This window comes from Asparagus officinalis, chromosome 4 (genome assembly GCF_001876935.1).
Source record: "Asparagus officinalis chromosome 4, Aspof.V1, whole genome shotgun sequence".
NCBI classification, from domain to species: domain Eukaryota; kingdom Viridiplantae; phylum Streptophyta; class Magnoliopsida; order Asparagales; family Asparagaceae; genus Asparagus; species Asparagus officinalis.
In genome coordinates, this window is record NC_033797.1 from 70,094,036 (window position 1) to 70,121,393 (window position 27,358).

Sequence of the window (27,358 nt, forward strand, 5' to 3'; positions counted from 1 at the left end):
TGACCTTGGAAGAGTATGAGAAAATAAAGGAGGACGACGGGATCGCCTTTCGTCTTCTTGACGGCCGATGCGACGGAGGCGAACAACTACGATTTCGAGGTCGGCGACGTTTGTAGGGCTGCCACGCGTGCCGACTTCTTCAGTTTGTTAGTGATGTTTCTGCTTGAACTATGTATAAGATATGTAATATAGTTGTGAGAAAGGTTTTTTTTGTTTAAATGTAAGTAAGGTTCCTCTTTTTAGTTGTTTTTGTTGATTGAATGAGCTCTCTTGAATATGTGATGTTTGAGAAAATGCCTATGAGATAGAGTGATGTGTTTTTTAGTTGGGCACAATTTTTATGAATGTAAGGTGTTTGAGAAAATGTGTACGATATGGAACACCAATATGCATGTAATAGAGGAATGATATGCTGGCAATGGAAGTAGTTGCTAAATGTTAGTGGTTTCTGATGTGGTTTCTGAAGAATGGTTTTGTGTTTGTAACTTCCTGATGTATTTTTGTTTGATGGGTTAAAATCCTTTGTAAGGATGATTTTGATCCAATTAGAGTTTTAATGTTATATGTGGCAATTCAATCGTACATGTGACAGTTCTACCTTATATGTGATATTTAGATCTGATTTGTGATATTTGGGTGTTGTATGTGATATTTGAGTGTTGCTTGTGACATTTGTGGTTTATACGTGACATTTGTGTGTTGTATGTGATATTTGAGTGTTGATTATGACATTTATTGTTTATACGTGATATTTGGGTGTTGTATGTGATATTTGAGTGTTGTATGTGATATTTGAGTGTTGCTTGTGACATTTGTGGATTATACATGACATTTGTGTGTTGTATGTGATATTTGAATGTTGATTGTGACATTTGTTGTTTATACGTGATATTTGGGTGTTGTATGTGATATTTGAGTGTTGCTTGTGATATTTGTGGTTTATACGTGATATTTGTGTGTTGTATGTAATTTTTGAGTGTTGGTTGTGACATTTGTTGTTTATACATGACACATTCACTATCAATAAATGACAGCCAAATATTATAAATTACAGTCATGTGTCACGTATAAACAACATATGTTACAAGCAACACCCAAATATCACATACAAAATATATAAGTCACATCTAATAGTCATTCCACATGAGATGAGTAAATGTCACACATGAGACGAGTCACTTGCTATTGTCGTTTGGGATCCTCTCTGATTCCTCGATTAGGATCATCTCATAAGGTTCATCCATGACTGTGAATTTTTATGAGAATTTTCTGATTTATAATACCAAGATGTAAAACTTGTTTAGTAACTTTCATTTGTGGTAACTTTCATTTGCAGTCTTTCTAATGTAAGCAACACCCAAATATCACATACAACACCCAAATATCACATATAAACAACAAATGCACAAACAACACTCAAATATTGCATACAACACCCAAATATCATATACAACACCCAAATATCACATAACCACAACAAATATCACATACAACACCCAAATATCACGTATAAACAATAAATGTCATAATCAACACTCAAATATCACATACAACACACAAATGTCACGTATAAACCACAAATGTCACAAGCAACACTCAAATATCACATACAACACTCAAATATCACATACAACGCCCAAATATCACGTATAAACAACAAATGTCACAATCAACACTCAAATATCACATACAACACACAAATATCACGTATAAACCACAAATGTCACAAGCAACACTCAAATATCACATACAACACCTAAATATCACATACAACACCCAAATATCACAAATCAGATCTAAATATCACATATAAGGTAGAACTGTCACATGTACGATTGAATTGCCACATATAACATTAAAATATCACATGATATGCTTATTTGTCACATTTACGGTTAATTGTGCATGCATATATGTTCCCTCATTTTTCCATTTAACCTTGAATAACTAAGAAACATAACAACACTCCCAAATTGAACTCTAATTGGATCAAAATCATCCTTACAAAGGATTTCAACCCATCAAACAAAAAATACATCATGAAGTTACAAACACAAAACCATTCTTCAGAAACCACATCAGAAACCACTAACATTTAGCAACTACTTCCATTGCCAGCATACCATTCCTCTATTACATGCATATTGGTGTTCCATATCGTACACATTTTCTCAAACACCTTACATTCATAAAAATTGTGCCCAACTAAAAAACACATCACTCTATCTTATAGGCATTTTCTCAAACATCACATATTCAAGAGAGCTCGTTCAATCAACAAACACAATAAAAAAGAGGAACCTTACTTATATTTAAAAAAAAACCTTTCTCACAACTATATTACATATCTTATACATAGTTCAAGCAGAAACATCACTAACAAACTGAAGAAGTCGGCACGCGTGGCAGCCCTACAGACGTCGCCGACCTCGAAATCGTAGTTGTTCGCCTCCGTCGCGTCGGCCGTCGAGAAGACGAAAGGCGATCCCGTCGTCCTCCTTTATTTTCTCATACTCTTCCAAGGTCATCTCCTACAAGGAGCAGAAGGGGTTAATATATAGTTGGCAAACTTGGCGCTATAAACTAATTATTCAAAATTATTATTTTTTCTAAAATAAAAACTATAATATAGATTTACACAGATTAAATCCAGACGAGTGATAAACAGAGGCAGGAATACAAATAATCTCAGAGGCAAGAAGTACCAATCCAATATTCAATGCCAACAAGAACAAGAAAATCTGGCTAGTAATTATTTCTATTTAACTTTTAGAAAGATCAATTGATAACCCGTTGACCAAATTATTCTAATACACTGCAAATCATAAAAAATCATTCTGTTCAAATTACTAAATTTAGAATGTTGGGCGATCCCTGAACACGTTTCAATGTTGGGCGGCTGCTGGCGTTGAAGAATCGCTCCGCCTTGAGAGGAAGCTAGGGTTCTTGGAGAGGAGGTCTCCGACGTCGGCGGCGGAGAAGAATGGGCGGCCGTCGGGGCCTCCAGTGAACAACATGGAGTCAAGGACTCCGCCGACGCCGGATCCTGCGGCGACGTCGAAGAAGTCGGCGATCCAGGCTTTTTGATCGCCGGAGATGTCTCGGACGGTGTGCGACAGAGAGTGGCGCCGGCGAGGATGACGTCGTCGTCGTCGCGGCCGTCTACGCAGATGATGTGGACCTCGCCGGAGGCGGGGGATGAGGGCTTGCCGTGTTGGGGGAGAGGGAGGTCATGGGGTTAGCTCAAGGAGAAATGAGATCTGGGAGTATTAAATGGGGAAGGGTAAATTGGGAATGGATTTATTGGGTAGTGGGTTTACACAGTACTTGGGGGTTGCTTGCACTACTTTTTCGGTTTAAGAATTTTTGGGTTATGGTTCTTGAACTGAGGGTGGGGATGAATGAGCCAATTTAATTTGGTTCCCCCAAGCAATTTTCCCTTTTTTTTTTTAACATTTACACTCATTGTTGCTGTATATGTTTATATATTAGTATTAAAGGATAACTAATATTACCTTCTACAGCTGCCCCCATATTGGAAAAAGGTCATAACCTTTTCATCTTATTAATTATTGCATTGCTGATGGGAATCACGTGCAGCACAAATAGCCAGTGCCCACGACTTCAACCAGGTGACCAATTTTTATAATGTTTTGGGTGTTAAAGATCGCTGGTCAACCTTCTTCCTTCGGCGTGAAACCTGCACCAAACTCACAGTAAAAAAGAGGGAGTCTGGCTGCTTGTCGTTGTCTTAACTAATGCCGTTAGTTGCAGAAAAGGGGCCCACATGGAAGTTGAGTTTCTAGTTACCGATGTGTTAACATTAACTAGATTTGTCCACTAACCATTGCTTAGAGGATAATAAATGTATTTTGGGTTAGGCTGCACATAATTAAGCTCCCTGTATTATTGTTAATTTCAACCTACTAAGCCGGTCCCCCAGTAGCTTCATCGCAGCAGATAGACTCTGGGTAAAATTTTGTTAAATATTGCCTGCGGGTAAAATTACTGAGCCTATATGAGAGTAAAGGAGTAAAAAAAAAGGGGGCCTGTTTGCAATAAAGAAACTACAGGAGTTCAACCCTTCGACAAAGGACAGTCCGTTATATTTTAGATTCGAGTCCTTCTATTTGTCACGCGAGACGGGATCACGCACCCATCTCGCGTGACAAAAATCATTTCCGTTTAGATTCCTCTTCACCGTCAAAAAGAAACAAGGAGATCATCTTTGACTATATTTCTCTATTGTTTAAAGGGGACGGTTGTGATTTTTCCTGTGATGAGAGTCAAAATAAGTTAAAGAATTATAAATATGTGACTACTCTCCTAGAAAAAGATATTATATATTCCCCTCAAAATTGGAAGTATGACCTAATATGTAGAACCACTTTTTTTTTTCTTTATGAGCAAAGGCTGGGAATTTATTTCCCATCCTATTATCTCCGAAAAATTGTATTACTTCAAAAGGTGAAGAGTTAAATATTTATGAGAATATAATTCATTCGATCGAGCATATTTTAACCTCAAACTGAATCCATTTGAGTATTCGACTGAAAAATCTAGGTCGAGTTTGACTAAAAAAATGTGATCCAAGTCCCAATCTAAACGCGCCGGATCGAGTTAGATTGGAACCAATTCAACTCAATCGCTAGGCGTACTAATGTCGTGGCTCTGAGATCATTTATTTATTTTAACTATACAAACAATGTTAAAATCTTGAACAAAAACAAAATAGAAAGACTCCAAGATCACTAGTATAATTACACTAACTAATCTCAGTGTTAGGTTACCCATACAGATATGCAGATTCTAGGATTACCGATGCAATCACGCCGTAGTTTAGGGTATCTAAATGTAATTAATCCATGAAATTTCGTCACCAGACTACTATTACTATCATTTTAAGACATGTCTCAATTGAGATTTTACCCTACTAAGCAGTAAAAAAAAAAAAAGACAAGAAGACAAATAGCTTCGCATTACTTCACTGCGGCAGAGTCTCTGTTAGTGGGGACCAAAGCAGAACAGAGAGGAAAGCTCAAGTTAACAACTGATAGAGTCTTCAGTCCTCTTCGAATCCAAACAAAACATTCTCTAAAAAATACAATGCTAGCAACTAACAAAGCAAAACCCTGAATATTCCCAAGCCCCAAAAAAAGCTTAATCCAGCCTCCTCCACTCTGTAAACTGCAATAGAATTCAAGCTTCAACTTGTCGAAATCCTGATTGTCCCTCTCAAAACTCAACTCTCTTGCTTCCGCATTTTCCTTTCCTCTCCGCTCTCTGAAGCAAACGCCTTTAGCCCCTAAAGAGAAAGCAAGAAGCTTGCAAGCAACGAGCTAAAAGGTTCTTGAAATCCTCAAAAGACCCATTTCAATTTTAGCAAAGAGAAGTCCAGAAAGAGGGGAAAGATCCAATCTTGACCCCATGGCTGCTTTAGGAGACATGGCAAATATAGCCCAGTTCACCGGCGTCGACGCCGTGAGGCTCATCGGGATGATAGTGAAAGCCGCGGCCACGGCGAGAATGCACAAGAAGAACTGCAGGCAATTTGCTCAGCATTTGAAGCTTATAGGGAATTTATTGGAGCAGCTAAAGATTTCAGAGCTTAAGAGGTATCCAGAGACAAGAGAGCCTCTTGAGCAGCTTGAGGATGCACTGAGGAGATCCTATGTTCTTGTTAATAGCTGCCAGGATCGAAGCTATCTTTACCTTTTGGCTATGGGATGGAACATTGTGTACCAGTTCCGAAAAGCCCAGAATGAGATTGATAGGTATCTGAGGCTTGTGCCTTTGATAACGCTCGTCGATAATGCGAGGGTCAGGGTAAGGAATTTGTGCAGTATATTGATTCACTATGCTTTTTTTTATCTTTCGTGAGAAATTAGGTGTTTGTGCGCTACATTTAATTTTCCTAATAATGGAAGTGTGATTTACTTTAGAGTGTTGCTCCATAACTTTGACATGATATCCTTTTTTAATTGAGTTTTATGTTTTTGACTTAGGATCAACATTAAATGTTTGAAAAATATGAATGCTTAGAAATTGTATGATTAGATGATACACATGCCAAATATGCTGGATTAGTGGATATCCATTCGACCTGGTAAATTTGATATATATTTTTTATTTTAAGCCCTTCAATGTCAGATTTCGAAAGGATCTATCTATATATTCATTTATCTAATTTTTCATTCTATCGTCATTCAGCATATCCAAGCTTTATATCTTCGTCATCCAGATATTTGCGTATTTGCGCAAGGATGTTGCTCTTAGTGATACTTATTCTCCACCTTTATTTCTTAGGAAAGACTGGAGTATATTGAAAGGGATGAATGTGAATACACTCTTGATGAAGAGGACAAGAAGCTACAAGATGTCATACTGAATCCTGATCCTTGCAGTTTTCAGAAGCAGGTGCTGAAAAAGACTCTTTCCTGTTCATATCCTAAGTTGCCCTTTAATGAAGCACTTCAAAAAGAAAATGAGAAGCTTCAGTTAGAACTACAAATGTCACAATGTGACATGGATGTTGGTCAATGTGAAGTGATTCAACGTCTGATTGGAGTAACAGAAGCACTAGCTTATACTATAACAGAGGATAATATAGAAGCTAAGGACTCCAAGCAAGTTGAGAGAAATTATTCAGATTCAACTAATTATTCCTATGACGGAAGCTATCATGGGCAGAAAAGTGATAATGATGCAGTATCAAGGTTAGTTAAATGCATCCAATACCATTTACTGAATTTCAACAGCGTTTAGTTTAATTTATTATTATGAATATATTCGCTTACATTTTGTTTTTTTACCAATGCACTCAAAAATCTATTTCTTCCTGCTTTATATATTTTTGTTCATCTAATTAGTAATGTCTGTGACACTGTGTTCTTATATGTGTTACGGTAATCAAATAATATCAGTTTTACCAGGGTCCAGTATAGAACACTTGTAGTATTTGGTTGTACTTATCCTACAATCACAATTTCATCTTTTTTAACTACCATGTCTGTATATGTGTGTGTGTATATATATCATATATGAAAACACGTGAATGAGGTGGTAGCTCAGTCCACTAGAAGGTTGTCAAAAGATAGAGTGCGGGTGGGGTCCATCTTGCTAGTCACATTGGAGCAGATAGACCTGACTGCTCCTATCTCTTGGTTGCTTATTTTGCTGAAAACTTATATCATATCTGATATCCCCTTTGTATTATTAAAAAGGATAATTCTCACCCCATTCATCAACTCCATGCAGAAGTGTTTCTACAGTTTCTTCAGGTCATGAGTTGATTTCAATCAGAGGATCACATAGATATGAGGACTGGCATGCAGATTTACTTGGTTGCTGCTCCGAGCCTTGTTTATGTAAGTCAATAGTATGATCTAAGTTAATCTTCCTTTATCTTATCTATAAACTTGACTATCTTTTAGTCTCTGAGATATTCAATTATACATGTTCTTTAGTTATCACTGTTGCTCCTATTTGCAATTATATTCTTGGTTTTAGTACTTATGCTACTTCTAGTTGTTTTGTTAGCATATCCATTCAAACTATCTTTATCATTAGAGACCTATTGCCTGGTGTGCTTGCACACACAAACACACATATTTCATTTGCAGAAATCAATTAGAATATGTTTAGGCATTTTATGGTATGACTTGGGGTGAAAAATGTTAATGAATGAAAATTTATGCAGTATAGTCATATGTCGTGTCAAGTAAACTTGATGTCATGCATCCCGAGTAATATTTTCGCCTGTCCGACTCCAACAGAGTAAATTCTTTTAGTAGTATTATAAGTTTATTCTAAATGAGATCTACATACTACATAATTTGGTGTAGGCGAAGTCAGACTGTGTACAGACTAGTGACCTGATAAAAACCTCCTGTCCTTGGGTTATTTGCACTCAATACTCATTATAGGTGCAGTGGAGAAGTAATGGTGTAACACCATTCTATCTAAATGCATATAACTGTGTTAACTTATCGTTTATAGATCAGAGCTTTCTTTGTGTAACCTTCATTTCTATCGGATTCCAGGCCTCTTTACCGATTATGCTTATCTCGCAGTGAGAAGCTAAAGTGCTTTTACTGATATCATTAACGATATCTTGCAGGTATAAAGACATTTTTCTACCCATGTGGAACATTTTCAAAAATTGCTTCGGTGGCCAAAAACAAACAGATATGTAAGTGAAATGGGAATTGATTCTTCAGTGTTGTTTGACTATTTTCTATTAGCTTGTTTCTTTTCCCCTTCATTCTGTGTATCTTTTTTAGCTTAGCTTTATTTTTAAAGGAGCAGTAGAAAGCCCTAGGAATAGGATGGTACAAGGTGCAGTTAAGTTAGCTCAATAACTGAATATACATTTTCAAGTAGCTTAAACTACATAATATCTGTTAATACCATTAACAATTAAAATCTTCATGCTAACTCAGATAAAAAGGAGAGTCTGAGCTTCATGTTTCAAGCTTTCAATGACTTTTGCTTCCAATAAAGCTTCTTCAATTTAATTCAAACACATTATGCATTCTGTAGACCTTGGAGCTGAATCAAGCTAAGTTTATACTTTATACTAGCTATTAAGTTTTTCTTTGCTTATGCCTCTTTAGATGCTTTGGCGTTTCTTCAGCATATATTTATCTCAGTAGTTTTCTCAGTTGTATTTTTAGGAATCGGTCAAAGTGACTAAAGCAGATAATCAATATATATTAACTGCCAGAAGCAATAAACAACAAAATAAGAATCAACAGATAGTATAAAAAATTGTAGTTCACGTTAAGTTGTAGTGTTTTGTTCTTATCTTGCTTTTAACAATGAGATATGGAGGAAATACTAAAACAAAAGTGATGTTCGAAGCATTACTTCTTTGCTTGTTGAATAGAGACCTGAAGACAAAACTGAGCTGGAATGCCAAATTATCTTATGAAGCATCAACCCCATTATTATTTAACTTATACTACGAGTGGGTATATAAAACATTAATTGCATATATTTATATCAACTCAGAAGCTTCGCAATTTTATTTTTACGATTTTTAACTAAATTCATATTCAATGCTCAGCCTCATCAGAAGCTTGTAATGACCTGTTTGCATATTCACTAATATTCTCCTGCTGCTGTTACACCTGCTGTGTCAGAAGGAAGCTTCGGAGCGTGCTAGATATCAAGGTAACCATGCTGATTTCAAGTTCCTCTTGCCGCTATGATTCACCAATGTACTGTTGCTTTCTGATTTAACTATAAATGCAAAGGACCACAACTCTTTTGTGTCTAGAGAAATTTTCTGTCTCATACAGGGACTGTTTGTAAATTACAATATCTCTTGTTGATAATTAAAATGTTCATATAGATAATAGGGATAGTCACTTTTCTTTGTACTACTGTAATAGAGCTCTTATGAAGTTGTTTCAGTGATCATGTCTTCAAGTTGTAATGCAACTATCATGTTAATGTGAAAACCCTAGAGAGATCATTAGCCCTCTTTTGGATGTTATTTATAATGTTTAGAGAAACAACGGATTTTTGGATGTTATTTATAGTATTTAGAGAAATAAAAGAGTCTGTCCCTAACCAATGTGAGATTAAACAATAATGAATAAATAATTCTCTCAACACTTTCTCTCAAACTGAGCATACATATCGTACATGCCCAGCTTGTTACAAATAAAATTCACTCTTGTTCTCCCAAGTTTTTTTGTGAGTATATCTGCAAGTTGATGTTCTGATGGTGTGTGCTTGGCTCTAATGATTTCCTCCTCCATCTTCTCTCGAATTAATATTCTGATGGTGTGTGCTTGGCTCTAATGATTTCCTCCTCCATCTTCTCACAAATCAAGTGGCAATCAATCTGTGTGTGTTTTGTCCTCTCATGAAACACTGAGTTCTCAGGTTTGTTAATGGTAGCCTTGTTATCTTCATACAAGCTCATGTGACACTCCGGAGGATAACTAATCTGTGTTGATGTATCTCTAACCCAGCTCAGCTCGCAACTCAAATTCGCCATGGCTTGGTACTCCGACTCAACTGTAGATCGAGAGACTACACTTTGTTTCTTACTCTTCCATGATATACAATTTCCTTCAAGAAATACACAATATCCAGTAGTTGACCATCTGTTCTTAAGAGATCCTGTCCAATCTACATCTAAGAATCCTGCAACTCTTGGGTGACTGTTATCTGAATAGAGTACTCCATTTCTTAGAATTTTTTAAGATACCTAAGAATCCTCTTCATTGTTTTCATATGAGGTTTCTTAGGTGCTGAGAGAAATTGACTAACTACACTAACAAAAAATACAATATCTAGTCTCGCAACTATTACGTAGTTTAATTTCGCTACAAGTCATCTATATTCTTTAGTATCCTCTAGTAACTCCCCCTGAGCTGATAGTAACTTGACCTTATCATCCATAAGCGAGTCAATACTCTTGTATTCTGACATCCTAATATTTAGCAATATATCAAGCACATATTTTCTCTAAGATAAGAGAATTTCCTTCTTTGATCGAGCTACCTCGATGCCCAGAAAATATCTTAAAGATCCAAGGTCTTTTTTGAAATTGTTATTGTAGATACTTATTCAAATTATTATTGCCTTGTGCAGCGTCATCGATGATGACAATGTTGTCAACATATACAACCAAAAGGATCTACTTCCCACCATGAAATCTACATAAAATCGAGTGGTCTTTTTGAGCTCGATGAAGACCAAAAGTCTAGACAACTGCTGCAAAATGTTCGAATCAAGCCCTCAAAGATTGCTTCAAGCCGTAGAAGGATTTTTCAACATGCAAACTTTGCCACACTTCCCCTAAATAGCAAAACTTTGGTTGCTCCATATAAACCTCCTCATCAAGAATGCCATTAAAAATGCATTCTTACAGATGTAGTGGCCAGTAGTAGTGAGCAACAAGCGAGATAAGAATGCGGATATATGCTATCTTAGCTACAGGAGAGAATGTATCGATTTATCAAGACTATGAATCTGTGAATATTTCTTTGCAACTAGTCGAGCTTTGAGGCGGGCTAAAGAGCCATCTAGATTTACTTCTACAGTATAAACCCATTGTAGCCAACCGCTTTCTTCCCTAATGATAGTGAAACAAAATCTCAAGTCTCATTTCACCCTAAGGTCATCATCTCTTATTGCATGTCGCCGTCCAACATGGGTTAGATAGAGCTTCTAACATAGTCTTGGGACCGGGTGAGAATCCAAAGAAGATATGAAATAATAATATGATAGAGACAAAGAATAAGACATAATGTGTAAGACGATACAGAGAACTTTGAGGACAAGATCTCTTACCATTTTAGAGGGCAATGAAAAGATTATCAGTAAGCTAAGCACTTGGTTGTACGGACACATTTTAACTTGCTAGTATATCAGGCTCTTGGGTGGATTTAGATGATGGTTCAAGTTGCGGAGCAGTACATCTTGTATAAACCTAAACTGATTTCGCAAACTTGAATGGTAGATAAGATTGTGTAGTAGTCTTGGAAGGAACATTGATAGTAGTTTTCCGAATGATAAGGTAGTCATAATCATTGGGAGGGTCTAAGCATTTATCAAAGGCAACATGTCCTGATTTGTTCTCAAAGAAGATAACATTTGCTGAAATAATATATCGATTTAAGGAGAGGCAATAACATCTATACTATTTTTGAGTCCTAGAATATCCAAGAAAAATGCCTCTAAAAGATTTCGTATCTAATTTCATCCACTGAGGACTATGATTGTGAATAAAGTATAGAGACTCAAAGATCTTAAGAGGTAAATGAAAAACGTTTTCAGCTGGATATAAAAGAGAGATTGGAGTTTTGTTCTGTAAGACAGAGGAGGGAAATCTATTGATTAGGTAGCAGGCATTAAATGATGTCCTCCTAAAAATATTTTGGAACTTGATGATAGAATAACAAGGTCCTAGTAATTTCTAACAAGTGTCTGTTCCGTTCAGCCACCCCATTTTGTTAGGGTGTGTAAGTACAACATGACTAATGTAAAATTCGATTGTCTTCCGAATATTTTGTGAAGGAGCCACCAAAATATTCCTTAGCGTTATTAGTTTAAGTTTTAATTGTATTATGAGATTGATTTTTAATCTTTGCATAGAAATCTCTAAAAATAAATAACACTTCAGAACAGTTTTTCAGCAAGTATATCCAAGTCATGAGAGAAACATCATCCAAAAAACTAACAAAATATTAAAATCGAGTTTAGATGGAATAGAACAAGGCCCCTATACGTCTGAATGCACTAAATCAAACGTATTACTAACCCTCTTATTGACGCGACTAGAATAGAGTTTGATGTTGGTGGGTGCGGCTAGGGTTTGAGAGAGATTGAAGGTGGCGGCTAGGGTTTAGGAGGGTAGAAGGTGGCAGATAGGGTTTGAGAGGGTGGCGGTTAGGGTTTAGAAAATTAGAGAGAGGAGAGAGGCTGAATCTGAAGCCATGTTAATGTCAAAATCCTAGAGAGATCATTAGCTATCTATTAGATGTTATTTATAGTGTTTAGAGAAATAAATGAGTTTGTCCCTAACCATTGTAGGAATCAACAACAAGGAATAAACAACTCTTTCAACATATCCAATGTACTTTTTTATTTGAGTAGCTAGTTGTAATAAGTGATTATATACAAAAAGGGAAGGTATTGCATAGCCTCCTTCACATTACCACCACCTTTATCATTCTTCCAACTAGCTAAAGTGCAGATAACCTGGCTGTTATTTCCAAATTTAGACTAATTTAATCTCGACTAGTCCTTTAATACATTATTTCACAAATTCTATCGTTTTAATGGTTATGAAAATGACACCAGCATATTAGATCACAATTCATTTTATAGTGTTATTTAGAGCTCGCAAGTAAATATGAGGTTTTATTGTTTTTTTGGCATCAATTGATTGATTCACAAGCTTAGTTGCATGGATACTTATATTTAGACCCATATGTGTGTCCTATCAGTGTCATACTCATACCCGCAGTCAACTCCAAAACTTTAGTGGACACTTCTTAAATATTTGCATGCACTTATTCAAATGTGTATTCAATTATACAATACATGTTTTTAGTTAAAGTACCTAGCATATACTTCTTGGACGTATATTCCACATTTTACATGCAATTCTTGATAAACTTTGGACATAAGTTGGATTGAATTCAGTTCGTACCTAGTTCAAAATTAAGAGCATGTTTGGCAACGGGTCAAAATGGCATATAAGCCACTTTTGTGGCTTATAAGCCAATAAAACATGTTTGGCAAACAAGTTATCTTGACTTATAAGACAAAAAAATAAGTTAGGGCAACCCACCTTATTCTTTTGGTGGCTTATAAGCCACAAAGTTTAACAAAAAAAGACTACTTTACCCCTTGGCATTTAAAAAAAAAAATCAACGCCCTCTTTCTCTATCTTCAATCCTTTTTTGGTCATTTTGACAACAAGGATGGATTATAGGTTACTCATTTGCCAAACAATCTACCATTAAAAATGGATTATAATGCACTAAATTTACCAAACACTTTGGATTATAATCCACTTGACTATAAGGCATTTGTAGATTATAAGCCAAACATTATAATCCAAAGTTACCAAACATGCTCTAAGATTATGAAGGGTCTTTTAGATGTCAAGTTAAAAGACAAGCAATTTTCTGATCTATATTATAAAAGAAACATATAAATTTTGTGGGAATTTTATTTCCTAGCATGTGAAATGAAAAAAATAATGCTGGTCTCATGTAACTTATTATGTATATTCATTTATATGTTGTCATGTCCCTATACCTTACCTTTTACAAAATTGTTTTGTCCCGTACCCATACCCGCACCCGTACCTGTACACGTACCCATGTAACTTAGTTTACAATGTATAAGAGCAAGGAGAAAAAGCCCAACGAGGTAAACCTCATTACTTGGATATTTGTAAATGATAGTCATTCATATTTGAGCCAGCTGGAGATTTTTAACTGAGGTAGTCGTAACTAGAGGGATCATCAAGACTGCTAGATTATTACTCTATAAAGCCAGTGGAGATTCATTTGTAGTTCCTACCATTATTTAATTCCTAAGCATGGTGCAAATCACTATACTCGGTAAGTCAAATATTTCTGAGTAGGGTAAATCTCCTACCTTGTGCAATACTGGTCATTAAATTATTCAGCACTGACATGCACTGTAATGCAACATTATCATCAGCATGGAATTTTACCAAACAAACAAATTTTTTACTTCTCTATTATCGTTTTGATATCTGGACAATTTTCTTAATTCTTTGTTGATTTTAGGTTCGATATTAATGCATGAATTTGGCTGATGAGCATGTACATTGCTTTTGTTCGTTGTCTTCCTAAAGCAGCTTTTTTGGCTAGAAAAAGAATATTAAAGAAACTAGTTGGATTATTCGAGCTTTATAACGCATTCTGAACCTTTGCTTATTTCATTTATCTTATCTCCCTTTTTTCAAAGCCTTGCAAATCCTTTTCTGCTACACAAACAATTGAGTGATAGAATATTGATGTATAAAAGTTTATACTTGATCATAGTTGAATTAGTGGGCTTTTGTTCCATGAGCAAATTTGCCGAGTAGAATTCTTCTACAGCAGTAATAACCTTGTTAATTACAGTAACATCTCTTGCTGACTGATGCAGGGAGGGCTCTGTGATGACTTTCTCTCCCATTTTATGTGTTGTTGTTGTGCCCTGGTTCAAGAATGGCGAGAAGTAGAGATCCGTGGGGCATATGGTATGATGTTACTCTTCGCTTGAATATGTTCAGCTTCAGCTTTAAATTAGCTATATGAGGGTTGTTATAATGTTGAACTTAAAATTACCTCAATACTCCAAGCACATATTAAATTGTGACTCCTGCAAAAAATAAAACTAATTTGATTTATTCTTCTCGTATTATCTACTTGCAGGAATGGAAGAAACAAAAATAAGCCCGCCATCCTCTCAGTTCATGGTCTCTTAGATTGACTACAGAATGTGAATGACTGGCGGCTAACGAGTACCAATGCTAAATCAAGGTCCCCTTTTCCCTTCATGAGGAGTTAAAAGGGAGATACATAGTTTTAATTCGTGTTATGCCAGTCCAAAATTGATTGAGGTTAATATTCTAGATTTGTTTGTTGCTTGTCGTCTGTAAGTTTCTTCCCTTTTTCAGGGGAGAAAATAAATAGTTGTCACTTTTAATTTTCTACTTATTTTCTCATTCTGTAATCCATGTATATTTCTGTACATTATTATTTTCTCTAGAAACTCCTTGTATCGACCTGTTTTACCCCTATTTAATTTGTAGTAGACCAACCATTCTTGGCTTAGCTTAAAGGAAGATCTGATTTGTGCAATCATATCGGTGTTTTACAGTTTTGCAGGTGTAAAGTGGGAATAAAACGTTTTGTAAGATGGTCTCTGTAATTTCTGTTGTGAAAACGGCAAAGGAATTGTGAAAAACGTGAAGAATAACTCAAAACAGACTCCACCGCACCCTGGTGTGGTGTCTGCCATGAGTGTGGTAGAATCTGTCCTGCACCACACCCTCTGCCACACCCACGGTGCAGGGTGTGGCAGAATCTGTCCTGCACCACACCCTCTGCCACACCCATGGTGCAGGGTGTGGCAGACTCGTTTATAGAATCCTCCTTTGTTTGGGAATCCTCCTTTGTTTGGGATTGTGTTTTATTATAAATAGGACCGCGTTTTTTAGGGATTCAAAAGGAGAGAAAAAAGAGAGAATTATCATTGTTTTGAGCACTTTGAGAGGGAGATATTGTGAGGGAGTTGAGAGCTTTGGTTAGGGTTATATTTGAGTGATTTTGTGAGTTGTAACCCATTATATTTCTCCTCCATATAGTGAAATCTCCCCATCCTCTTCCCGTGGACGTAGGCAATTGCCGAACCACGTATATCTCTGTGTTTGGTTTGATTTTTCGTAATTGGCTTGGTTTGTGCAAGTGTGTGGCTTTCTTCTTCCGTGATCTCAAGTTCGTTGTGTGTGTGTGCAACGCTTCCGCCAGTGGCGGATCCACCCTTGTTCAAAGTGGTTCACTTGAACCACCTCATACAAAAGTTCTCTATAGCCTAGTGGTATTGCAGTTGGTAACATTTTGTAAGAGGTCTGGAGTTCAAACCATCCAGCCTTCGAAAATTTTTCTTTTAGGCTTCTTTCCTTTTACCTCCCCTCTATTCTTCTTCTTCTTCTTCTTCTTCTTCTTCTTTTCCTTTCATTTTATCCCTTTGTTCTGTCTACCTCTTTAAGGCCTTCTATAAATATTTTTGTTTCTTATATATATAAGTCAAATCATTGTTTAAAAATGATTGTTTTTCTCTTTAATAACCCTTCCTTCATTTTTTTCCCCACCTGCTATTATTTGAGAAAAAAATTTAGTGTATATTTTGAACCACCACAAAAAATGTTGTAGATCCGCCACTGGCTTCCGCATAGGCGCGCGACATCTGTAAATCTTTCTTATACCTTGTCCACTTACTACAGGATGCATCCATATCGGTTCTGTTAACATCGCAGGAGGTATTTGCATATATCACTATCCAAGAACATTTATATGGTGTTTGGGAGGTTGATGACGGCAGGAATTTTGAAGTCCTCAATGACGTCCAAAGCGCACAAGGTGCGCTCGGACTCATGAGTTTGATCATATTTTACAGTTAATCTCAAGGCATATCTGGACTTGGTGGGTATTGGATATACAACACCAAGCGGAACAGAAAGAATTAAGTGTACAGTGTGACGTTGTTGGCTGATTTTGATCAATTTGCTAATGATTTTTCCGCTATTACTTAATTACTGCAGAAAAGGAATTTTGTGAATACGGTTACTAAGAAAATGGCTGGTCTGTATCCAAACAAGGCCGTTGGATAGAGGCAGGAAGAAGACCACATTTGATGCTAGTGGTTTCAGTTTCTTCTCAAACTTTGGAAATTTTTTTATTCATTATCTTGTTTTGCCTCTTTCCTCATTGTCAAACGAGAGGCCCAAATGAGTGACAGGTGCAGCACCCTTTATCCTCTGACGAAACACACACTGCCTCAAAAAATGCCAATAAAATAGACAAGCCAAACATTTGCATATCCTTGTTTCCCTTAGCAAATTCAAGTGTCTCAGTGAAAGTTCTCCCTCCATGGCCAAGCCCATATCAATTGAAGTATGGAACCCGAATGGCAAGTACAGAGTCATCAGCACCAAATCCATGCCTGGAACCCGGTGGATCAAACTCTTGACTGATCAGGATTGTCGCGTTGAGGCAAATAATTTTCCTTCTCTCTTTTCTGTATATGTCATGTAGTATTTCTCCATTAACTTGAATCTATTGTACTACAGATATGCACTGAGAATAAAACCATACTTTCTGTGGACGACATCCTTGCCCTCATCGGTGATAAATGTGACGGAGTAATTGGTCAGGTAATTTGAACCTGTTACTGTTTTGATTTAGAATGTCAATTGTGATCAATTTTGGTTGTTACTTTTTACTGTAAGTTCTTATTTTTTTGGCTATGAATAGTTGACAGAAGACTGGGGGGAGGTTCTCTTCTCTGCTCTTAGGAGAGCAGGAGGTACTGCCTTCAGTAATATGGCAGTTGGTTATAACAATGTTGATGTGAATGCTGCTACGAAGTACGGAATAGGCGTTGGAAACACCCCGGTAAGTTGCGATACAATATTTTCAATAAAAATACCTGTGCAGTTGGAATACTAGATGTTTGAAGGTATTCATAATTTTGTACGTTCTTTGATCAGGGAGTTCTTACAGAGACAACAGCAGAATTAGCTGCATCACTTTCTCTGGCAGCATCTAGGCGAATAGTTGAAGCAGATCAGTTCATGAGAGCTGGGTTATATGATGGATGGCTTCCTCATTTGTGTGATCTCAGAAACCTTTTTGTTTTGTTTTGTTTTGTTTTGTTTTGTTTTTTGTTTATGTGGATGACCAATATTTTTTATTGTTAAATGAGTTAAGGACATTCATTATTTTGATAGGTTTGTCGGAAACTTACTCAAGGGACAGACAGTAGGAGTAATTGGAGCAGGGCGAATCGGATCTGCATATGCTCGGATGATGGTAAGTTTACCCTTTATTTTGATTTCCAAAAAAAAAATGATGGAAGAAACCAATGAATTGTCTTAATTCAAAAGCAAAAAATGTACTCAAGGTTAAAAAATAACAAAAATATACCATATGCGAGGGCAATGAGAAACGGATTTCATGTTTACATAATATTAAAAAAAATTACATCTAAACCCTTCCATGGCGTTTCACATCAAACCTACATCATCAGATCCCATTAGCTTAAGTCTGGAGCGCAAAGAGCAATAATTAGTTATAAAATGGTAAATCATTTCTACGAAGTGCACATGAAGAAAATAGTATGTATCAGTAAAAATTAACAGTAGTATATCGTTTGAATTAATTACGCTTAGTGAATTTGAATCAAAATTATGTATCACGTCGCAAGTTGAATTTCTAACCAATGCAAAATGTACAATCTCTCTTTTTGACAGATTGAGGGATTCAAGATGAACCTCATATACTATGATCTCTATCAGGCAACTAGACTAGAGAAGTTTGTTACAGGCATGTTCTCATATTCTCCCTTCCACTCGTTTTTCCGAGCATTCATTTGTTTATGTAACATTTCATACTTCTAGCTGACCTTGAGATTTAACTTATTTTTATTTTTATCTGTTACAGCATACGGCCAGTTTCTGAAAGCTAATGGAGAACAACCTGTAACTTGGAAGAGAGCTGCAACCATGGAGGATGTCCTCAGAGAAGCTGATGTGGTTAGACTCTATGGTTAATGATTTTATGATTATGACTACTTACTACGAATTTACACAAAATAACATTGAATATTAACAGAAGTTTCACCTTAAGATTAGATTGTAAAATTACAGAGTTTTGTAATATTTTTCAGATAAGTCTTCACCCAGTTTTGGATAAAACTACATACCATTTGATCAACAAGGAGAGGCTGGCCATCATGAAGAAGGTAATGGTTTTTGCTCTGCAATTACCCAGTTTTGGGTAAAACTACATACTCATAGTAAAAAAATAAAAAAAAGTGTTAAACAAACCAAATGGATTACCTGCAGGAAGCCATCCTTGTAAATGCAAGCCGAGGACCAGTCATTGATGAGGTTGCCTTGGTCGAGCATCTGAAAGTGAATCCAATGTTCCGAGTTGGGCTTGATGTGTTTGAGGTAATCAGTCCTCTGGTTCTTAGTATAATTTTTTTTTCCCTTTTTCTTTTTTTTCCCTTGACTAAGAAATTGGGCTGAAGGTTTAATCTGAATTTAAGAGCAATGGCCTTTCCACAGGATGAACCTTACATGAAACCAGGACTTGCTGACCAGAAAAATGCTGTCGTCGTTCCTCACATTGCATCTGCTTCCAAGGTGAATAGATAACTCAGTTTGTAAAATATTAGCAGTATTAACACAAAGCAATTGATATCTCTATCGAGTTTCAATCGCATATTTCTCCATTGTTGCAGTGGACGCGTGAAGGAATGGCTACTCTAGCTGCTCTAAATGTTCTGGTACACAAGAATTTCTTTTAAAAAAGATCAAAATTACATGAAATTCATCTGTTTTAAGAATCGAATAAATATTTACTCTGTATATATTCACTTATATACAGGGAAAAATCAAGGGATACCCAATATGGACTGATTTAAATCGGGTTGATGTTTTCTTGGATGAGAATTCTCCACCACCAGCTGCTTGTCCAAGCATTGTCAATGCAAAACAACTTGGTATATATTTGACAACTTTGGATTGGATGATGTCTCTTACATTTTAGGACTAGCTAATTAACCTGCTGGTTGGTGTTGTAGGCATTTCTGCTTCTAAGCTTTAAGGGAATACTGATGATACCTGCCTCTTAAGACTAAACGTGGAGTACATAATAATGCTAGGGGTGGATAAAAAGTAATCGAGCTATTCAGTTCTCAAGGTGGTCTTCTAATGGCTTATATATGCGCAAATATATAGATATATAGTGAGTCGAAATGTACGTCTATTCAACTTTTTAAGTATTTCATTTTTAATGGTCATATGAGGATGTTTAAAACAATATATGTTCGTTTTTCATATGAGGATGTTTAAAACAATATATGTTCGTTTTACTCTTCTTGACATGTTGGTTGGATGCCAGATGCCTGCAATTAAATAGCATGTTGTGCCTCGAGAAACCAAAACAATCACCGAGAAAGATAAAGAACCAACCAAAATCAACAGCAAAAACAATCCAACACCAGTTTAACGTGGTTCGGCGAGATGCCTACGTCCACGGGGCAAGGAGGGGGGAGTTTTCACTATTAGAAACCAACGAGAACAAACTAGGCGTTTCACAAATCTCTCACTTAAACCCTCAACATAATCAACTCTCCAATCTCTCCAACTTGCTCTAGGATAGAAACCTCCAACAGAAAAACCTCTCAATCGGATCTCGAGAGAGTGGGTGCGGTCCTTGCTCTTAACCCTAAAAAACAGCCAAAAGCGTAATTTATACCAATCCAAAACGAAACGGTCCTGAAACAGACCCAACTCAAATCGCGGAGCGGCGGCTCGACCGGTGTGGGTCCGGACAGCAATCCACCGTGCGCGACTCGACCGGCGCTCGGCTCTCGACACCGCCCTCCACTCCAGCCGGTGATCCCAGAATTCAGAGGAGTTCGGTTAATCGGCGCCGACCGCGGCGGTCGACCGCCCCCTGATCAAACCCGAGTAGCTCTCTGTTGCCGACGAATTCGGTTCGATCGGACCCGTCCGACCCCACACCCTGTTTGGCCTGAAAAGCTGCAACCTGCTGCTCCATCGCTTCAAATACCTCCACCTCGGCGAAGATTCCTTCCAAAAACTGAGACAAGACACCCGAACAAACCAATGCCTCAACTGTTGCATCCAGTACGCCATGGCAACGGACTCATGACAACAGACTCCATCCACAACACATCGAGACCCAAACAGGAGTGCGAACACTCAACCCCAAACCAACTGTGTCTACTCACCAAACAACTGAGCCTACACCGACTACACCAAATGCCTCACTTGCTGAGACCCAAATGGGAGTGCAAACACTCACCCCAAATGTCGATGTCGCTCACCAAATCGGCTGCATCATAAAGACTGCCTACTTATCCTCTCCAAGGAATCAAGCCTTCACGTAGTTCACCCAATGGCCTCCAACGGCCCTCAATCCAACCTGCGGCTGATAGCATCATCAACGGCCCCAAACTGAAAACAGTCCAACACCTCCACCTGAGATGAAACAATGGCCGTATCCAAAACATATCCACCAGCTGCATCCAAATCAACCACCTCATCACCTGCACCCATAAATAAATGACTCCCACGCTGTGCCACCTCAGCTGGAATCCCAACTAATGCAGAATGACCTGAAGTACGTGGGGAAATCCCCACCCAATGTGGAGTAGCATCAACCTCCACCCGCTGCGATATCCCTCTGACCTGATCAATACTCTCCACCTGCCGAGAGTCCAAAGTGACAAACCTGCTTAGACCAAACTCAGAAGCTCCCAAATGATAATCAACTGAGCCTCCGAACCTCAAACGCGCAATCGGATCCAATCTCACATCAACGATGTGACCAAGTGCTGGGTAGCCAAATATCCGACGCCGATCAAAATCTGAAGCAGCTCCACTAGATCTAACAACTCTACACGCAGTAGTCGGTAACCTCATAAGATGACCCAAACCTGTCGAAGCCCGAATACCAGATCCACTGCTCGACAACCAACGCCGATCCTCCTCCAGAAAAGAACGGCCCACTAAATCTGCCATCCCATCACGTCGCCCCATTGTTTCCTCTCCTTTGAAGTGTCTCCAACTGCCATGAGCTTGGCACCAATGCAAGAAAGGACTCCTGTAGGCATTAAAAATTGCCTATAGATCTTCACAAACAGCTCAGTGTTAAGGAACGATGATGAACGTCACTATCCGGTTCACAGGAGTTCGATTGACGTCAGTGAACGCTTGAAGTGAATCGACGAACTACGTGAGCTGACAGAATTTCGGAATAACGAAGGTACGGGCTAATCGGGAGCCCCGCAATGTTTACAAAGGGAACAATGCCCTTCGTGTCTCATTCATTCTACAGATAATCCAACCATTGGAGCTGATAGAACTCCTTGTCGGCTTTTCAACGCACTTCGAACCACTCAAATCCGAGTTTGGACGAAGAATTTACAGCGGAAGCGGACAAATAGGCATAACGGAGTGTCTCGGCCCAATTTGAGACACCCTAGGGTGTCCGCACAAGTTGGAGACACCCCAGGGTGTCCGTACAAGTTGGAGACACCCCAGGGTGTCCGCACAAGTTGGAGACACCCTAGGGGGTGTCTCAGCGCGGATTTGGGCCCTTTAAGTGGTTTTAACCGCTCCGCAACCCCTGATGCCTATAAATACAAGCCCCAAGCCCTTATTTTTTCAGATCTGGAATTTTGGAGAATTGGCGAAGCCCTGCCGGAGTGAAGAGTGATCGAGCACTTCAACGCAAGAGAGTTTCTTCGTCAGATCTACATCACCTGTACCCGATCCTTAGTCTTATCCCGTTGTGGTAATACTAAGAAGAGCAAATATCTCGCTTTTATCGAGATAGGCGCTTCAAATTTCTAGATCTCCTCACGGATCGACGAAGCTCTGGACCAGATCTGATTGCCAGGTAGTCCACAGATATCGACGTCCCCGTCACAGGCTATAGACCTACGCAAGCAAGAGACGACGAACAGATCTTGTGTTTATTTTCAAGAAAGTTGTAATCTTTATTATTTTGTTGTTTGAATTTCATTTGTAACGTTTGAAGTTTAATGAAATCAATGATGAAGGCAACTTTTGACGAAAACAAACTGGCAACCACAGTGGGAGCCAACGGCCCCGTTGCCGAGGCCGTCGGGACGCAACCGGCCTTCAAGATCCGGGTGAACGAAGAGATCGAATACGAGTTCGATCAACAGAAGTTTGAAGAGTACCTCTCTTCCTCCTCCTCCAGATCCGCCTCTCCAAACAGGCGCAGGAAGATTTCATCTTCCAAGAGTGCTCGCGGGCCCTCAGGATCGAAGATCCGAGATCCCCTCACCGTTATTGCACCTACTCCCCGCGACGCTCCTATGGCGTCTAACGTAGTCGAAGCTACAGATCCAGATCTCCCTTCCGCCGCGAAGTCAACTGCTGAAGGTGTTCCAACCTTGTCAAAGAGGGCGCGCCAGAGACGGTGTCAGCGCCTTGCGCGACAACTGGCCAAGGCCGTAGAATCGATGGACGGGATCAGCTACAATGAGGATCTCAAGTCCAGACAGCGCCAAGAGCAACAACGGCGAACGACCCACTCCTCCTCCAAGACAGAAACGAACGAATGGGTTCGTGTCAAGAGGACTCGCTCAACCCTCGAAGAGCGAATCAAGAAACGCCGCGCATTGCTTGCGCATGCCCGAGTCCTTCTGCAGAAAGCGGAAGAGATGCAGAAAGAAGAGACGGTCAAGAAGCTGTCAAAACACAAGCAGGTGTGGGTGCCAAAGGCGAAGCCGGCGCCTAAGACAAAAGTGGACGGAAGTAGCGTCCAGCCTTCTTCAAATCCAGATCCCGTTTCCCCTGCTCCCACACCTTCGGCGGAGCCAGGTAAGAACGTGGATTCTTCAAGATCCAGGGTTCCTTTGAGAGGTCGCCTCGGCCCTTTATCAGAAGATCGAGGTAAGGCACCTGTCAAGGAGCGATTGGGACCGTTGAAAGGTCCCCAAACAACAAACCAGACTGGGGGTCGTGCTAATCCCCCCAAGAAAGATAACAAAGGGAAAGCCCATGTTACCGACCGCATTGGATTACGTGTCGAAGTTCAAGAGCCCGTTAAGTTTTCACGCTCGCAAAAGCGTAGACTTGAACGAGCGACTTTTGAAAACGCTAATAAAGCGCCATATCCCCAGAGGGAAACACATTCGTCTGATGATGATTGTGTTATACCTGGGAAGTCATGCCAACACTCTATGGGTTGCTCCAGTTATCAAACTGATTTTCGTGGGAAGAAGTTCGTTCGCCAAGAGGACGAATTCCTAGAAGTGTCTATTAATATGACCGGCAGAGGCAAATCGACACGACGCTTTAGCCCAGATCAGTTTGCCGAAATGTCCCAGCGTATGACTCGATTGCGATCGGGGACTAATAGGCGAAGGAATTACCACAGGATGCAAAAGGGACTTCCTTTGGAAGAAGAGGTGTCAGATGATGGTTCAGATTCCTGCTCGGCTATAGCATCCGACGGCACAGCATCTAGTACGGGACAGCCCTATGAGTCGCTTATGATTAGTACCGAACAAGTAACCAAGATGCTTGAAGATGCCTTGACTAAGCAGAAGGAAGCTTTCAAGTTCGAGATGGAGATGGCCATGCAGCAGATGAGAGAGATGCATGACCAGCAAATCGCGGCACTGACAACTCACCAAGGAGAACCCAGTCATCGCAATAATCCGAATCAAGAGAAGAATGAACGGGAAGAGGATAATGTCAACATAACTATCCCTCCTGTCAACAATAATAACGGAGGCGGTCCCTCGGATGATAATGCGAAGGAGCCACTCGAAGACAGGTACGAGTGAAGACAAGAAGATGAAGGACTTGGAGAGCAAAATCAACGCGTTGATGAATGCTCAAGAAGTGAAGAGGTCCGGCATACCATGTCCATACCCAAGGGAGTGAGAATCAATTCCATATCCGGCAAAGTTCAATTTAATCAACTTTACGCCGTTTGATGGAAAGGGTTCCCCTACCCAACACTTGATATATTTTAAGTCTCACTTAGGAATAATCTTCGGTAATGAACCCTTAATGGTGTGGTCATTCGTGGGCACTCTTCGCGGAGTAGCCTTCGATTGGTATCATCGCCTCAAGCCGGGGAGTATCAGCAGTTGGGACGACATGGAGGATATGTTCCTCAAGCCGGGGAGTATCAGCAGTTGGGACGACATGGAGGATATGTTTCTAATGAACTTCTTCGACGATGACACCGAGATCTCAATTAGCACTCTATTTGATGAGAAGCAGAAGAATGGTGAGACAGTCGAAAACTTCGTGAAAAGATTCCGAAATAAAGCAATGAATTGCAGGGATCCGGTCAGCGAAGATTTCATCCTCGAGACCTGTCATAATAATCTTTCATTGGACATCCTTGAAGGCATGGGAATGGCACCGCCAAAGACCTGAAAGGATCTGAAGGTGCGAGGAGAACGAGCCGAACGATTCCTTAAAAGGAAGAAGGCGGAAAGGGGCCAAATAGCAAATAATGCTCCGCAACAGAACTTTGTCCCTAAGGGTAAGGGAAAAGCACATGCGAATGCTGTGGACGCGAATCAAACATTCGAGGTGCAAGCACAACCGCAACAACAGCAACAAAAGGCGCCTCAACAATCAAGATGGGAACAGTAGCCCCAGAAGCCAAAAGCCTCGGAGCCGAAGTTCCCAAAGGTCTATTCGTTCAAAGAGGATGAAGTCCCCGGTATCTTCAAGTACCTCATTGAGAATAACAAGATCAAATTGCCTCCGGTCCAGGATCAGGAAGATGCTAAGAGAGTCAATGATCCAAAATACTGCGCATTTCACAGAGCAGTGCACCATCCTACCAAGGCGTGCTATGCCCTTAAAGATAAGATCCAAGCTCTGATCGACGTCGGGGTCATTACTATGAAGCAACCTAAGGAGAAGAAGGTGGGTGCAAATGCAGTATCGATTAGTTTCGGTTCTGTTCCCTTAAACTGGTTTCGGCATGAGCCGGTAATAAATGCAGCAGTGAGGACCGTGAACGATGATCCTCACAAACAGCACCAGAAAGGACTTGTACCGCACACAGCCCCGAATGGTGAAATTCTTTGGGTTCATCCAGATTTGATTGGAGATGAACAATGGTCTGGAACCTCTTCCAAGAAAAGGTCAAAAGGAAAAGGTAAGTCTTGTTCCAAAACCATTCCCTCCAAGACGTTAGCAGAACTGGGGATTGTCGCAACTCCCCCAACACCTGTAGCCGTGGAGAAAGTCCAGCAAAAGGAGAAGGGGAAGGAGCCTCTACGCCAAGAAGCCCAGAACCCGAGGCAGTCTCGATTCAATCATCCGATTGGAAGAGACAAACCGGGAAGTGCAAGCTCTCCGCCTCATTTTGACATCATGGCGCAGTTAGCTAATATACCAGCCAGGATAACCCTGTACGAATTACTGCGTCTTTCAAAGGACACAAGGAAAGCATTGCAGGAAGCATTGAGCGACTCTGAAGCTTTCTTGACTCGAATCAAGCCGTCTTCTGAAGAACCGGAGCCGTCAGTTCAACATTGTAATCTCGCGGCGCACCGTTTTCCTTGCATCTCTTTCACCAAAGAAGACATGCAGACGAAAAATTCCAAGCATGATTGGCCTCTGTATTTCACCAGCCACATTGGTTCAAGCGTTGTCAACCGGATCCAAGTCGATCCGGGTTCCGCTATGAGTATCATGCCATTCCGATTGATGCATAATCTCGGAATACCGGCAAGTAAACTAGCGTCCACGGGCACTACGATCTACGGATTCAACACCAGTGGGTCCAGACCCTTGGGAAAGATTCGGATAAAGTGCCAGATCGGAGATTTAAAGTCAGAAGTCACTTGTTACGTGATTGATGCGGAAACATCCTATAATTTACTGTTGGGTCGACCTTGGATCCACGACAATCTTATAGTCCCGTCAACTCTTCATCAATGCCTCAAATATGTGGACACAAATAATGAAGTCAAGACGGTGGTCGCGGATAAGCAACCGTTTAAGGGATTGGAGAACTATTTCACCGATTCCCTTCTATACGGCGCCGAATCCGATACTGAATCATCGGCCCAAGGAACGGACAGCGGAGATGAAGCTGATACCGAAGCTGGGTTTGATTATGATGGTGGTTTTGTACTTAATGACATTGTACCCATTGTAATCAATCTTGACGATGATGAATCATCGGAAAGTAGTTGTAATTGGCAACTTGCCGAAGAACTATCAATAAATAATGATTTAGAGTACTCGATGTGTCTTGATAATGTCACTAAAGAGCTTTATGATAACCCTGACTTGTATATGCCGCTTCAATCATTTTGTCTGACAAAAAAGCAGGTACAGGATACGTGCGGAGCAACACTTGTCATTCCCGTGGGGACAGGGGGTGGAAAAGAAGTCGTCTACGGAAAAGGAAGAGAAGCTCCGATACCCGACCACTTCTTGGAAGAGGAAGACGATGAAGATAAACCTGCTCCTCATCTATTTAGATATAACGCAAAAGCGCACGATCTAATGGAGAAGTATGGGTATGACTTC

At 39.5% G+C, this 27,358-nt stretch overlaps 2 protein-coding genes across 2 annotated transcripts; both read left to right on the forward strand.

Annotated features, from left to right (window-relative positions):
• On the forward strand, window positions 5,081–15,276 carry LOC109837680 (cell number regulator 13-like). Its single transcript, XM_020406011.1, has 7 exons — window positions 5,081–5,826; window positions 6,307–6,716; window positions 7,258–7,367; window positions 8,120–8,191; window positions 9,068–9,174; window positions 14,653–14,746; window positions 14,922–15,276. The coding sequence occupies exons 1-7, from the start codon at window positions 5,428–5,430 to the stop codon at window positions 14,972–14,974; spliced, it is 1,245 nt and encodes a 414-aa protein (XP_020261600.1). The 5' UTR covers window positions 5,081–5,427; the 3' UTR covers window positions 14,975–15,276.
• Window positions 16,971–20,150, forward strand: LOC109837681 (glycerate dehydrogenase). The gene is made up of 13 exons (XM_020406012.1): window positions 16,971–17,264; window positions 17,342–17,425; window positions 17,526–17,666; window positions 17,762–17,883; window positions 18,002–18,083; window positions 18,524–18,596; window positions 18,714–18,805; window positions 18,940–19,014; window positions 19,118–19,225; window positions 19,343–19,420; window positions 19,519–19,563; window positions 19,665–19,779; window positions 19,861–20,150. Exons 1-13 carry the CDS (start codon window positions 17,142–17,144, stop codon window positions 19,881–19,883), a joined length of 1,161 nt encoding a protein of 386 aa, XP_020261601.1. The 5' UTR covers window positions 16,971–17,141; the 3' UTR covers window positions 19,884–20,150.